The 15051-nt window shown below is 36.9% G+C and overlaps 1 protein-coding gene across 1 annotated transcript in view; it reads left to right on the forward strand.

Annotated features, from left to right (window-relative positions):
- Nucleotides 1-185: 185 nt before the first annotated feature.
- POLR3A (polymerase (RNA) III (DNA directed) polypeptide A, 155kDa) overlaps nt 186-15051 on the forward strand; it is a gene marked incomplete at its 5' end in the record, with an annotated part of 35671 nt that continues 20805 nt past the window's right edge. Inside the window, 15 exons of the mRNA XM_010143303.1 lie at nt 186-376; nt 894-1031; nt 1558-1729; nt 3007-3161; nt 4110-4349; nt 5317-5479; nt 5674-5810; nt 6355-6458; nt 7130-7271; nt 7787-7927; nt 9185-9254; nt 9924-10051; nt 11483-11621; nt 13607-13771; nt 14006-14178. Coding sequence (XP_010141605.1) covers nt 186-376; nt 894-1031; nt 1558-1729; nt 3007-3161; nt 4110-4349; nt 5317-5479; nt 5674-5810; nt 6355-6458; nt 7130-7271; nt 7787-7927; nt 9185-9254; nt 9924-10051; nt 11483-11621; nt 13607-13771; nt 14006-14178 — 2258 coding nt within the window. The remainder of the gene's footprint in view (nt 377-893; nt 1032-1557; nt 1730-3006; nt 3162-4109; nt 4350-5316; nt 5480-5673; nt 5811-6354; nt 6459-7129; nt 7272-7786; nt 7928-9184; nt 9255-9923; nt 10052-11482; nt 11622-13606; nt 13772-14005; nt 14179-15051) is intronic.

A 15051-nucleotide genomic window follows, 5' to 3' on the forward strand; every position in this document is an offset into this window, starting at 1 on the left:
CGGGTCGCTGCCTGGGGGCAGCCGTAGGGCTGCCTAAGGAACATGCGTAAATCCGCCAGCCCTAAACCGCCAACCCGCTGTAAAACAGCCTTGGTTTTTCATAGCTACCCAAACCCGACCTGCTCCAACTGTATTCTGAATCACCTTTGCATTGCTTTTATGTGCCTCTGTGTGTGTGCTTGTAGCTGTAAATATTTCTGCATGTATATCTGTGCACATATGTGAAATTTCCCGTTCCAGAAGCCACATCTGTTTTGGCATGAAGTCTCCAGAAGAGATGCGTCAGCAAGCCCACATTCAAGTGGTTAGCAAAAACTTATATAGTCAGGACAACCATCACTCTCCACTGCAGTATGGAGTACTTGACCATCGCATGGTGAGAACCGTTCTTTTTCTCAGACTCTTTTTGTGGAATTACTTGAAATGGTTAAAAATAAGTTGAGATGCCTGAAATATAGTGCTCATGGAAATACATACGTATGTGTTTTTACTTGACTTGCAAAGACTGTTTGCTGCAGTGGCAGCTACTTCATGCTTTTGGAGGATTGGGGAAAGCATTCTCTTGAGGCATGAGGAAGTTCTTTCTACCAAGTTGGGGGAGGACTCAGAGATGTCCACCTACAAAATGCCATGTGGTCGATGAGCGGGCTGTAGATCATTTGCAAGAGCTGTATGTGTTAATGTCACTGATAGCAGTAGGGGCTGTGTGCGAAAGACATTTTTCTTTTTAAGGATTGGAGTGAACGTAATGCTACTGATACGCTTCTGATGCTGGGGAAAAGGAGTGAGTCTGCTGTCAGGATAGCTGACTCAGTTAAGAGCTGTTGTATTTTCTATGTATTTGGTTGATTATAGCTAATTTTTTTTTTTGTGCATGTTCCCCTCTCCCAAAGGGAACCAGTGAAAAAGACCGTCCCTGTGAAACCTGTGGAAAAAATCTAGCTGATTGTTTAGGACATTATGGGTACATTGACTTAGAGCTGCCATGCTTTCATGTTGGATACTTCAAAGCTGTCATAGGCATCTTACAGGTAAACAGAATTATGATTTTGGTCAGTTTCTAGTCTAGAAAAAGGAAATTATCAGGAAAGATGGTGCTTGAAAGAGTAATTAAGAAGACCAAAATGAGGTTGTGTTATAAATTGTGTTCTATAAAATAAGTTTAATTCATTACAGTTTTAGTGTTGTAAATACATCCATTTTATTTTATGTAATCTCAGACTGGTTTATTTAATCTGTTGCTTTCTGTAGTAGTTTGAATTAAATGTATGTAGTGTAACTTGCCTTTTTACGGCATCCTAGTAAATCAGAGCTCTTTTTGCTTTATATGGATTTTTAAAATCTTGCAGATCTTCCATAAGGATTTGCCTCATTGACTGTATTTTTCTTTCTCCTGTGTACTTTTATTCTGTATATTACAGTGTATGAGTTGGTCTTTCAACCAGGACAACAGTATTTAGTTCAAAAAACTGCACTCCACTGAAGAACTTGAGTTATAGTAGGAGAGGTTACATTTCTGAATGTGCCCATTAAACAACTCTATGTTTTACGTTTAAGATGATCTGCAAAACCTGTTGCTGCATCATGCTGTCGGTGGAAGAGAAAAAACAGTTTTTGGATTACCTAAAGCGACCTGGCCTTACATATCTTCAGAAGAGAGGGCTAAAAAAGAAAGTGTCTGAAAAGTGCCGAAAGAAAAACACTTGCCCTTACTGTGGTGCCTTTAATGGTGAGTGTTGACATAAGCAGTTAGTGAAGCTGTCTGCTCTGATGGTTTTTTACCTTGGCAGCTGTGATAGCATCAAAATGTTGAATATGCTTGTTTGTTCCACAGCTAATGGGTATTCTCTCTGGCCTTGCTTAAACAAGTAACTGCATTCTTAATACTAGGCACGTTATTGTTCACATCTCATGTGGATACTTCATGACAGTAACCAATATTTGATACTTCTGTAAAGGCAAAAGATAATCCTTTTAACGTGTTTTTTAAAAAATTGGGAGCTATTGTCTGTTGTCAGTGCCTTAACATAGAAGCATTTGTAGGCTATGTACTTCTGATTGAACTTAATTTTTCATAATTACATTAAATTATCTTTCTTAATGTTAGATTGTGCTTGTTATTCTTTAGGATGGTGTGTTCTGCAGTTTAGCAGTATTTGAGCTGTGGTGATCTTGGGTTACACTGAAATTTGTACTTCGGGGCAGAGTATCTTAGTAAGAGTTCATGTCTTCACATACACTGATCAAGTGGTACTGCTGTTTAAAGGACTTGCCATGTTACAGATTCATAGTGGAGGGTTAATTTATAACTTTAAATTTTTAGAGTTTTAACTCGTGAAAATTGTGGGTCGTTTGTAACAATCAACAGTCTGAGTAAGTACAGAGAGCTGCCACATATACGCATGGGGGCACAAGCAGTAGTAATGTACAAAGTTAAGTGGTAGGTCAGTATGCTTCAGTAAAAATAATTGAGTCTGGGAAGCACTTGTACTAGTCTGTGGAAGGTTTACAAATAGTGTTACCTGCATGACATGAAAATATTTCTCAGATTTTTCTGACAATTCACTTTCAAAATTACTTTAGCAGATAGTGGAACGATAGATAAATGGCACACCTTAGTCCTGGGTTTAGTGTGGGGACTTCTACTTAAAAAAAAAAAAAATCTGCTGTGATTAAGGTGAAGCTGAATTAGTGTGGGCTACACCACCTGCTTTCGGCTTCAGAAGCCACATTGTGATCTAGGCACACCAAGCTGGCTGTACAAGGAGACATGACCTGATTGTCCTCCTCTTCTTTTGTGAATTTAGGAAAGTGGTTAATAAAGCTGATAAAGTTTTATTTATTGTGTTTACTGAAGGTTTAACTAGTTTTGGAACTGTAGCTTACTTGTTTGAAGTTTTGGTAGTCTGAGGTTTTTTTGTTCAGTTTTCTTGGTTTGGTTGGTTTTGGTTTTGGTTTTTGTTTTTTTCAAAAAAGACAAAACAACCTGCATTTATTTGCTTTCAGGAACTGTGAAGAAGTGTGGTTTGTTGAAAATAATACATGAAAAGTACAAGACCAATAAGAAAGTTGTAGATCCAATAGTATCTACTTTTCTCCAGTCCTTTGAAACTGCCATAGAACATAACAAAGAAGTAGAACCCTTACTGGGAAGAGCTCAGGTGAATTTTATTACCACTTAAATTTTCTGTTAGTTTTTGTTTATGAAATAAAACTCCCCAAAGGTTTTAAATGTAGCAGCTTAAGCCTTGTGGTGGTGAAGATTTTTGTATCCCAAAAGACACTTTAATAATGTTTGTATTTATTGCAGTAATGCTGATATTGCTAAAAGGAGAAATTCAGTTTGTTGATGTGTTGATACATAGCTTTGCCTGTAAAGAAAGGGGATGGTCGTGGTGTGTTGTATTTCCATAAGCTAGAAGAGGACGAAGAAATCTAGGCCTACAGAAACTCTGGATGTAGGTGTAGATTTACTGTAAATCCAAGATGTTTACAATATACAGATTTTTTTTTTCTCTTCAGAAGAACTTAAGGTTGAGAAGGAGAGAGGAGGCTTAATTATCTAATCTTGTTTTGCGCAGCTTTGTGTTGTATGCATTTTAGTTTTCTTCTGCTGTTTGCAAGCTGGGAAATTCTCAGAGTGCATATTTGGACAGAAAAAGTGGTGAATATCTGGAGTTTCTTACATTAGACCAGTAGCTATACTAAGAGAGAAATGAAGTTTTGAAACATAGGTTAGAAAGTATGGTAATTCACATAAGTTTGTACTAATAAAATGATTGTAATACACTGTAACTTGAAAGAAGTTTGAGTTGCTTTGCCCAAGAACTATGAAATATTCTCAATTCTTTAGAATAGAGTAACATGATAAGAAAACACTCCTGTATAAAGAAAAAAGAAAGAATATAGCAACTTAGTACCTGAGAAGCGAAAAGCATTGATTCAGAATAAATTAACCAAATACAGTTTTGTTTGCATGAATAGTTTTTCTCTATTTGTCTTCTAAAAATAATTTATTTTTGAACAATCAGTAAATGAGAGGAGGAGGGAAGCACTGAAACTCTCTTACATGATGGCTTGTTCTCCCCATTCTTCAATGGATTTTGTAGGAAAACTTGAATCCTTTGGTAGTATTGAATCTCTTCAGAAGGATCCCAGCAGAAGACATCCCTCTGCTTCTAATGAACCCCGAAGCAGGTAAACCATCAGATTTGATCCTCACACGACTTTTAGTACCTCCACTGTGTATCAGACCCTCTGTTGTGAGTGACTTGAAGTCTGGCACCAATGAAGATGACTTAACAATGAAACTGACAGAGATCATTTTTCTCAATGATGTAATAAAAAAGGTGAGTCATCCTTCAAGCTCTCAAGCTGTTGCCTTATAAAAGATTTGAGTATAGCAAGTGGTTTTACTTGTCTTACTGCTTATGATCTAGCAAGCAGTCTGTTCTGTACTGCTATGTTTTTTTGGCATTTTATTGAAACATAGAAACTTGCTTCAAGCAGAGCTGACTAACTGGCTGCCTGCAGTATAGGACCTGCTGAAGATCTGCTGGTGGATTATGGGGAAATATTTTTTTTTGTTTGAGTTATGGTCTGTAAACTCAACACTTCTCTTTTCTTCTTTCTCTGTCTGTCTCTTCTCTCTCTTCCCCCCACCCTGACTATAAAACTTCTTGAGTGTTCACTTAGAATGAAAACGTTATAACCTATCAGGTTTTTTTCCATGTAGACCTGTCTCTTTTTTCACTACATGTTTGTCCTTTCTTGATTCCACTATCTGTTCTTAAGAAATCAAGTTTCTGTTAGCATGGTTGTCAAATTAAGATGAAGTAAATTTCAGAATTTATCATTTGTTCAGAAAAGCAGTTCTACCAAACTAATACTTCTTGGGCTTTTCTAAACTGATCTTTTGTCAGGTAAACAAAACTAAGCACACTAACTAACTCTAGCTAACTGTCCTGTGATTGGAAAAAGTATTAACTACTGGTGGTTATTCTGGCTGTAACGTTATATTAGTTTAACTTCAGTGGCTTGGGAAAAATATAATTTAAAAAAAAAATACATAGCTTTGTGAGCATTTGTCCAAAGCCAATGCTAGTCAAAAGAAATTTTTTGATGGTTTCTGTTGTGAATGGCCTTATGCTGTAGCAATGTGCATCCTGTTGCAAAGGTATCTTGCCTCTTTCATTCCCATGTATGAAGGTTTTTTAACATTTTCAAAAGAAGAGTTGTACTCATCGGAAAAATTATTTGCTAGTTTAGTATGTGTTGTTATATTTGTTTTCTGAACTGGCTGACTGTTTTGTTTAGCACAGGATATCAGGAGCCAAAACACAGATGATTATGGAAGACTGGGATTTTCTTCAATTACAGTGTGCCCTGTACATTAATAGTGAGCTTTCGGGAATTCCTCTCAACATGGCACCTAAAAAATGGACCAGAGGTTTTGTTCAGAGACTTAAGGGAAAGCAAGGTTTGTTTAGAAAGTTGTTTTTTTGTTTTTTTTTTTAATTAAGCCACAAATATTTGAGATTTTAAAGCATTTCTGCACTACTGTTATGTTGTGCTTCAGTGATGAACCTTGAAAGATGTTCTAATATGCTATCTTAACAGATAACATTTTGAAAACAATTTTTTATAAGAGTTTTCACTTGCTTATTTTGTTAGGTCGTTTTAGAGGCAATCTGTCTGGAAAACGAGTGGATTTCTCTGGAAGAACAGTCATTTCACCTGATCCTAACTTAAGAATAGATGAAGTAGCAGTGCCTATTCACGTTGCTAAAATACTAACCTTTCCTGAAAAGGTGAGTACTGTAGAACCAAAACTTTTTCTATCTTTTTTTTTTTAACAGGACCTCAGTTTTGTCCTTCTTTATAGCCTCACTGTAAAACAGAGTGAATATATTGCTTTATGTTCAAAATGTCTTTCAGTGACTTTGTGAATTCTGTTGTTGCTGGTAAATGAAGGCTATAGTATCAGATACATGCAAGTACTGTGAAGGCATGTGGTGTAAGGAGTGACATGTCAAGAGGGGAGAGTTATGCTTGACATTTTTTTTTTTAACTCGTACATAGCTTCATATGTTATTTGGTGTTTCTGTCTAAGGAGTGGTTGGTATTTTTATTTCTGGATTTACTGCCCGGATTTAAATTTAACTTGCATGTTTTGCTCTAAAATTGACTTACATTTTCCTCCTCTATCATCTCCTGCCTGTTCCCTTCAGCAGCTGGAGGCTGTGAGGGGATTGTCAGTTGAGCCTAATACTTGAAAGTGCAAAAGCCACCAGCAAAAACAAGAGGTCTTGAAAATTGTTTCATTTGTTTCTGATTGAAGTCTTTATGTGACAGGTAAACAAAGCAAATATTAATTTTATGAGGAAACTTGTCCGTAATGGTCCTGATGTTCATCCTGGAGCCAACTTCATACAGCAAAGGCACACACAGATGAAAAGGTATCATGCTTACCTGTAATGATTCGTTTTTATTTATCCCCATCATCCTGTTCTTACTGCTGTGTGAAAATAGTTATATCTACAGGGATTAAAAAATTTTTTTAGAATATTTCATAAAGGTCAATAACCAAATAAATAGTAATTATCTCCTTAGGTTTAGCGTACGATTTTGTTTTAGTTCACCTGTTGGATTTAAACTTGAGTGTACGTACTAATGATAGTGAACTGCAATTAGAATTTTTTTATTTATGACTGAGTCTGTCTTGTTTGAAATAATGGGTGTAGTACAGAGAACAATGAAAACATACAGTTTTGGGCATGTTGAACTGGCCCTTTCAATGGGAGAACTAATCTGCAGTTGGTTTATAGGTAGGTAGAAGTGGTGGTATGGAATTGAAACTCCCCATATTCCTTGATACAAATGGAAACATTCTTTTTAGAAATAGACTTTCTTCTTACTTGCTGTAGATTTGTTAAGTAATGTCACAAATATATTCATTATTTAAAACAGGAGATGGGCTGATGTTTAATGATGCAATCCACACCAGTTTTGTCTTTTAGTTATTGTAATACTCATACTCCAGCATTTAATTAAAGAACTTGATTTTCAGTTGTGTTTACATCTTTCTGACTTTATTTCTTCTGACTCCACTATTACATGTTACTGTAAGATTTTTGAAATATGGAAACCGAGAAAAGATGGCCCAGGAGCTGAAGTTTGGTGATATTGTGGAGCGACATCTTATTGATGGTGACATAGTCCTGTTCAACCGTCAACCCTCACTTCATAAGCTGAGCATCATGGCTCACATTGTAAGTGCATGCATAGCCTAACACACAGGTATTGCATCCCTGAGAATTAGGTGGCTTCCCTTTGCGGGTGTTTCACATATGCTAAAAGAAACAGCTTCTTCTGAAACACTGCCTGGGGAAGAGTGTGAATACAGTACAGTTGTGCTTTTCCATGGCAATTGATGTGTAACTGGGCAGTGTGCTGCCTGGACAGTTCTGTTAATATCTGTAATTGGCCTCGTTATCTGTTCTTGCATAAGTATTGAGATTTTGTAGAGCTGATGTGATCTCTGCAAAGCATGTTGAATTCTGTGCTTTGTATAGATTCTTCATAATGCGGGTTATTAGCTACATTTGTCTAACATAACCTGAGTACAATTTCCGTCAGTTCTGGTTGAGTTGAATCCTATAATCAGAAATTTCGACTCATGTCTGTAATAAAAAGAAAAGAAACTCTACGAGGATGCACCCAGGCATGGTTTTTCATCTTTTAGCATGCTTGACTGCATGTGCATCGCTTTATTGTTTTTTTTCAGGCCAGAGTAAAACCTCACAGGACATTCAGATTTAATGAATGTGTCTGTACACCGTACAATGCAGACTTTGATGGAGACGAGATGAACCTTCACCTTCCACAGACAGAAGAAGCAAAAGCAGAAGCACTTGTTTTAATGGGGGTAGGTAGATAATGTTGGGGTTGGAATTTCGCTAGTGGCAGATGGGCTGAGCTGCGTATTTCTTAACTCAAGTGTGAAATCTGAAATATTACCAGGATTCCTGGGTATGGGTAATGTGCAACTGTGAAACTGCCAGAAAAACTGCAAAAGGAAATTGAGAATAATAGGACTGTTACGCAGTGGTAGTCTGTAGACTTAGATTTGGCATCCGTGGAAATCTGTGGGTTTAAGTAGATGTCATTGGTATGTTTCTGCCTGACTGGCCTTAGTGATTGCTACCAAAATAGGATGGTTCTGTTACCAAACAGATACATACTTTACTTTCTCATCTGTCAGCACAGCAATTGCAGACAATCAGACCAACTGGAAATGAGGCAACAATAGTGAGCTTGTACTGGAGAAGGCAGTTCACCAGTAAAGGCAGGAGACAGTAAGCTCTTAGGGCAGGGAGAAAAGGGAGAAGAGAGGATAAATAAAGAGGGATCTGATAGTTGCAAGCATTGATCTGTGGTGTGAAAGCATCAGTCTGAGGATTTTCTAGTACGTTTCTCCTTTAGGATGACTGCTCCTCTGCGGTCACTGAATGCCACTACTGCTTCAGACGTATCAACACAACTGTTGGCTGCAGCATGTATTGGCTTCCTGAACTGATTAGCAAGCTTAAAAAGAACTCACACCCCTTCCCCGCCACCCCCCACCCAAATGTGTGATTCAGGTTTGTGCGAGCCTGTGGACAGTTCAGGCAAAACTGTGCTGCAGAGGTGGGGGTAATTAACTGAACCAGTAGTCTGAGTAAGACATAAGAAAATGGTGTTAGTGCAAGTGGTTAGCTTGGTTATTACATACCAGTAGGGGACCACACAACTTGCAATATGCCGGTAGCACCCAGTAGTGAGCATAACCTCTTTTGTCCCTTCTCAGACTCTCAAAGCTAGCTCGTCTTCCCTTCTCTGTCCTGTTTGAACAGGACCACACACATCAAGGTGACTGCAAATTCTGCTTTGGAAACAGAATATGTATTTTCCAGTAACTATTCTCCAATTATTCCTTACCTCTCAATAGATTTGCAGGGGCTGTAGTGAACTGAAACTTCTAGTTTATTTTTTATCTTTTTGAAGAAAGCAGTACTTTGATTTAGAATAAGCTTTTGCCATTTTTGCTACGATAACTGTCTTAAATGTTAAGTTTTTGTCTGAATAACAAAAGGACTATCAGTGTCTTCAGATATGTAACTTTTTTGTTTCTTGTATCATACAGACTAAAGCAAACTTAGTAACACCAAGAAATGGAGAACCTCTTATCGCTGCTATTCAGGATTTCCTCACGGGTGTGTATATGAGCTTATTTCAGAGCTATGTAATTTAACAGTTGTTCCTTCAGAATCACATCCTTCTTTTCCAGAAGTTTTCTGTATTAATTAAAATTTTTCTCCTTTCACAAGTAAAAGTGACATGAAGGTCATGCTGTATTAGTCTAAACTATAATGATGTCTTCAGAATCTCTTCTGATACTGTGTACCTTTGCAGCTGCAGTTGTTACTACCTTTGCATATGTTTTTGCAGTGTTTCTCCAACTGAGAAAATGAATACTTGGGAATCTTTGTATGCGTTTGGAAGACAGTGTAAACTTAATATGGTAGAGGAGTTGAATTCATTAGTCAAATTAGTTTTAACCTGCAGTAAGTACCTTCTGAGGTTTCCTTAATTCTTTGGGAAATGAACATAAGTGTACCAAAATTAATGCCAAGGTCTTATTTTTACCTCTGGGATAGAGTCTGAGAGAAAGAATATACTATAGAAATGTGCTGGGTCTAATTTTTAGTATTTTGAATGGAGAGCAATTAAAAATTCTGTAAAGAATATACAACTGAAGCTGTAATGTCATTTTGCACAGTAAGTAGGTAACTAGTATTAGAATGAAATGTTTGATACTGAGTATGCAATAGCTTTTAAATTTAAAACCTTTTAGACTCTCATAATAATTTTTTATATTCTAGGTGCCTATCTTCTCACATTAAAAGATACCTTTTTTGATCGAGCCAAAGCCTGTCAAATTATTGCTTCTATCCTAGTTGGCAAGGATGAAAAGATTAAAGTTCGTCTTCCACCTCCAGCAATACTGAAGGTGCGTCAAACTATGTTTTTAATCTTACTAAGTCTTTCTCTGTTGTGTGTTCTTGACCCATGGTGATGCTCTGAGCAGAGACACGACTTGTTTTGTCCACCATTACTTTTGTATGAGATTTTGTATTTGTGCAAGTATTGGAATTCGGGGTCAAAGCTATGCAGAAGCTGTTCAATGCTTCCTGATGCTGAACAGAGTCAACCTTCTATGGTACAGTCCAGATGCAGGATTTCTTCGGGATTCCAACGTAGCTTTGCTACTGTGAAAAAGACCACCTGGCTATGAGCAGTCAGTAGATCATTGCTCTTGGAAACCTCACTGTTACTAGCATGCAGACTAATATGGAGCTAAGTGGAGAAACTGTGTTATTCCTTGGGTGCCCTCAAGTGCTGTCCTGAAATGCTCAACAGTTCTAGGCTTCAGTATCCCAAATTTAGGGGATATTAAACCTGTGAAATAGTATGCTTTAGTTGTTAACATGGCAGTATCTTGAAGATTAAAGAGGATGAGTGCTCTGTGATATTTTGTCTGTTTGGGGTTTTTTTCTAGTTACATCGCGTATACAAAATAGTAGTATGAAGGGCAGAGTATCTCTGTATTTGTCACAAACTTTGAGAGAGGTGTAGTATCATTTATTAGGTGAGGGTTTGTTAAGCCTTCATTCACATACATATAAGGGTGTCTGATTTATTTTGTATTTGAGGCAAACACTACTGATGGAGAGAGTTTGGTGCATTTTCAAATCAGTTAAATATTTACTACGTATTAGTGCATATTTTTGTAATACCCTTTCTTTAATTTTACAATAAGTAGTGTAATATTAGAGAAACTCAAAGTGAAATTGAAATACCAGAGAATAATACTAATCTAAAGCAAGGTGAGAGCGTTTATGGATGACATCTAATGTGAATTTTGTAGCTTTTGCTAGTAGCCAAGCGCAGTGATTCTTCACTGCTTCTTTCACTCCAAGTGAGTAATTTTAGCACTAGCTGTGCCAGTTAGCCAGGAATACATAATTGTATGAATTTTTAACCTCCTAAAATTTTAAACCAAAGGGACTTCATAGAGAAGGAATTACAAATGTTGCAACTTATTTGAGCAATGAAATGACAGCAGCATCATTTTTTATTTTCTTCCTTTTCTAATCAGTCAGGGAACCATAACAGCAAGAGGGAGCAATACAGTATGTTTCTCTAAATGCATGCAGGTGCCCTTTTTTGAGGGATAACCATTCAGCAGTCAGTGTTTTTGTGTCTGTAAAGGTGCGTAATACTTCCCTGTTCAAAGGAATGCTGCTATGTGCTTCTGCCAGTATAGTTCAGTATAGAAAGGTTCTGATGAGAAAACAATTTTACAGTTCTTGCTTGTTGTTTTATTATAGCTGTAGCATAAATTCAATAATCCTAATTCTTGTCCTTTTGTTTCTCTAAGCCTGTAACACTCTGGACTGGAAAACAGGTTTTCAGCCTCGTTCTCAAACCCAGTGATGACTGTCCTGTAAAAGCCAATCTACGAACCAAGGGCAAACAGTATTGTGGCAAAGGAGAAGACCTGTGTTACAATGATTCTTGTGAGTGATGCTTCTAAAGCTGCCTTTTGGAAGCCTTCAAAGACATTGTAGCTGTTCTTTTGTTGATTTTGTTACTGTTAAGCTCACTGGAGGAGTTAAAACAGTGCTTCGCTTACATATTCTTGAAATGAAAAATAAATTGTGCAGTGTTTCTCAAAAGTTGAAGTCATGCTGAACACCAGAGAAATTAGTTGGGTGTTTTCTTTTAGTAAAACGTCTTTTGCTAGGCTTGTTGTGATACTACTGTATTATTTGAAGGTGAGAGAGAAAAGCAAAGAACCTTAGGAAATGATTGTGCAGAGGGCAAGTGAAAAAAATTTATGTCTTAATTGTGGGTAGTGATAATAGGGATTAGAAGTTAAACAGCAAAAGGAGTTAGGGTATGTAGCGAAGACAGGAATCCTTACATCAAAACACCTGTATCCTTCTAGTAAGGGAAGTCACATGGCAGATATAATGCAAAGTATCAGGGTTGAAGAGGATGTAGGAGATGAGCAAGGCTTTGCTTGTTAATTTAATGCTCATATAGTAACAGCTGGAAAAGAACTTGAACAGGCAGGATTAGATCGGTTCCTTGCTGCTCGGAAGTGTGAGTTAAGGAACTTGGGGAGGAACCATTGATTGACAGTAATTCTGTCATGCAATGTTAATGTGAGAGAGAATTTATCAATTAGGGCTCAAATCCACTCTACAACAGATTCTGAGTGATTTGTTTAGAAGATAGCACCACTTTGTGGTTATGAAGTTTGCTCTAAGCATGGTGGCACAATGTTTTTCAGCCGCTCTAAGTAGAGTGGGGTGAAAGGCAACAAAGTGATCCTCTTCTCACTTGTGTGAACACAGGGCATCTTCTTTGCACCACAGTCTTCTAATTTTAGAAAGTAAGGGAAGAATTTCCGTTTTCTGAGTTTGACAGTAGTAGATGAAGTGGAAAACTTCTGGATTTCATTGGCTCTGTTCAATTCTCTGAAAAAACTTAATTTCTAAAACAACAATAATTCTCTTCAGAAAGTTCTCTTCAAATTCTCCAAAGTCACAAGAAATCATGGTAGAATGTTTTGATTGTTTATAGTAAGTGATAGAACAGTGATTTCTGGTTCAAGATGATGATTACCTAAATTACACTGAACTCCATTGAGTATTGAACGTGGAGTACAGTATGCAAACATCCACAGTGTTCTGCATAAAATGATGTAAATCGGATCCATCTGCATATGCCAGTTCTTTGAAAGGGGTATAAGGAAGCTGAAGATGAACATATATTGCACTGCTCTCATAGAAAATATGTCTAAACTTCATGTACAGAAGATACTTTTTGATTGTTTAAAGGCTAAAGCTTGTAAGGAAGATTCAGTGCCTGAAATAGAAGGTTCATGATGAAAGAAAAGGAAGTAATCTAAAAGAGGCAGTATGTACAGCCTACAAGGCAAGATGAATGTTGTTATGATATGCTTGTAATTAGACATCTGAGTCAAGTGTAGTTTTTTCAATTTAAGATGTGCCTCCAAAAGTGACTGACTTGAACTGAATTATCAGTCTTTGAATAAGAGAACTGTAACTCCTCTTCTGAAATTCTATTGCTCTACTTTAGAGCTAACTAACTAAAACAGGTTTATTATGCATGACTGACATTTATTTCTGGATGGGTAAGATTGATCAAAGACTTCATACTGATTAATGAAGCAAAGTTTATTTTAAGATTTTTAACAAAAATTATTATGCACTATGTTTCTTGCAAGTCTTAAATTGGATACTGTTGCCTTTATAAGGAGGAACAGAAATAAATTTTTTTCTTAAGTTGGTACGGTCAGGTTGTAGAGTGCTCCCTTACTTACTCATGCACTTTTACAGATACATTAAACATATTTCTTTGGATTTTGTTCTCTTTGTGAACTTCTACTTAAAAACCTAATCCATAACTGATTACAAGGGTTTAGGTAATGTTTTTGAAAACCAATGAATTCTTTTTGCCTTTTTATTTCTAGATGTCACAATTCAAAACAGTGAGTTAATGAGTGGCAGTATGGACAAAGGAACCTTAGGTTCAGGATCCAAGAACAACATCTTCTACATCTTGCTGAGAGACTGGGGACAGGTAGAAGCTGCAGATGCCATGTCACGACTAGCCAGACTTGCACCTGTCTATCTTTGTAAGTACATTTCCATGTAAAATAGTATCTTAAAGCAGAAATACAGAGCAATTAAGCAAGATGTTTGCTTCAGATATGATATACTGTGTACAGTGAAACAACTGAGTGTGCTTATGAAGTGCTTATGATGGTCACACGATGGGAGGAAGAAATAAAGTTCCTGGTGATAGTATTTCCTGCTTTTAATTTGTCTATATGAGATTGAGCTATCAATTCTTCTTTTTTTTTTAATAGCTAATCGTGGCTTTTCAATTGGAATTGGTGATGTAACCCCTGGGCAGGGTCTGCTAAAAGCTAAGTATGAGCTCCTGAATGCTGGCTACAAGAAATGCGATGAGTATATTGAAGCTTTGAACACTGGCAAGCTACAGCAGCAGCCTGGATGTACTGCGGAAGAGACACTAGAGGTAAAATTTTAGATTTAAATCACTATACATTTAGAACAGAGACTTCTTTAATACATTCATGTAAATTTTGAAGTTTAAAGTTGTCTTCTGAAACCTAAAAATACAAGACAGTAGGGTCCTGAGGTGTGCAGCTGTAGTTCAGTCTATTTAGGCTTAACATTTAGATGCTTGTAGGCATCTAAAAATGGTAGCTAAACAACTGGGATCCTTCCTCCCTCCTGGCTGGATTTATTGGGGTGACATACAAGAGGATAAAATTACATAGGTAATTGGAATGGGGTTAATTACTTTTATCAATATTTGCTAAGTTAATAAAGAACAGTAATAGTAAAGAACATAATCCAAGAAGCAAATCATTCCTGTAGTTCTCTTTATAAGCAAGTGCTTTCTTGCCCGTTACTGGGACGAAAGTTGAGTGCACTTTGGTTATACTGGGTTTTGTGGGGTTTTTGTGGGGGTTTTTTGTTTGGGGGGGTTTTTTTGGTTTTAATTTTGGTTTTTTTTTTTGGTACTGGTTAATGCAGCCTTATGGCAAACATAGCAAACCTTAAGCTGGTTTGTAAGGGACACGTGTGGATCAGGGTGTTTTGCAGGGAGGGTTCTTCCCAGTTAGCTGCTGTTGTGTCTGGGAGATGCTGAAACACGTTGGTCAGTTTACCTACTTCAACATTTTGTTGAAACTTGGTTTTTTTTTTTTTTTTCCATTTTTCTGTAGAAATTTTGATTGAGAGCAATGAATGTTGCCCAAAAGCTTATGAACAGGGACTTAATGAAGCCATCTGAAGAAAACTCTTTTCATTGTCTTTTATGATTTTATATGTCTGATTTCTTGGCTAGCTAGTGTCTAGGTTTTGCTTCTTTAAAAAAAAAAAA

The sequence above is a fragment of the Buceros rhinoceros genome, unplaced genomic scaffold (assembly GCF_000710305.1).
Source record: "Buceros rhinoceros silvestris isolate BGI_N320 unplaced genomic scaffold, ASM71030v1 scaffold16989, whole genome shotgun sequence".
In the NCBI taxonomy this organism is placed as follows: Eukaryota; Metazoa; Chordata; class Aves; order Bucerotiformes; family Bucerotidae; genus Buceros; species Buceros rhinoceros.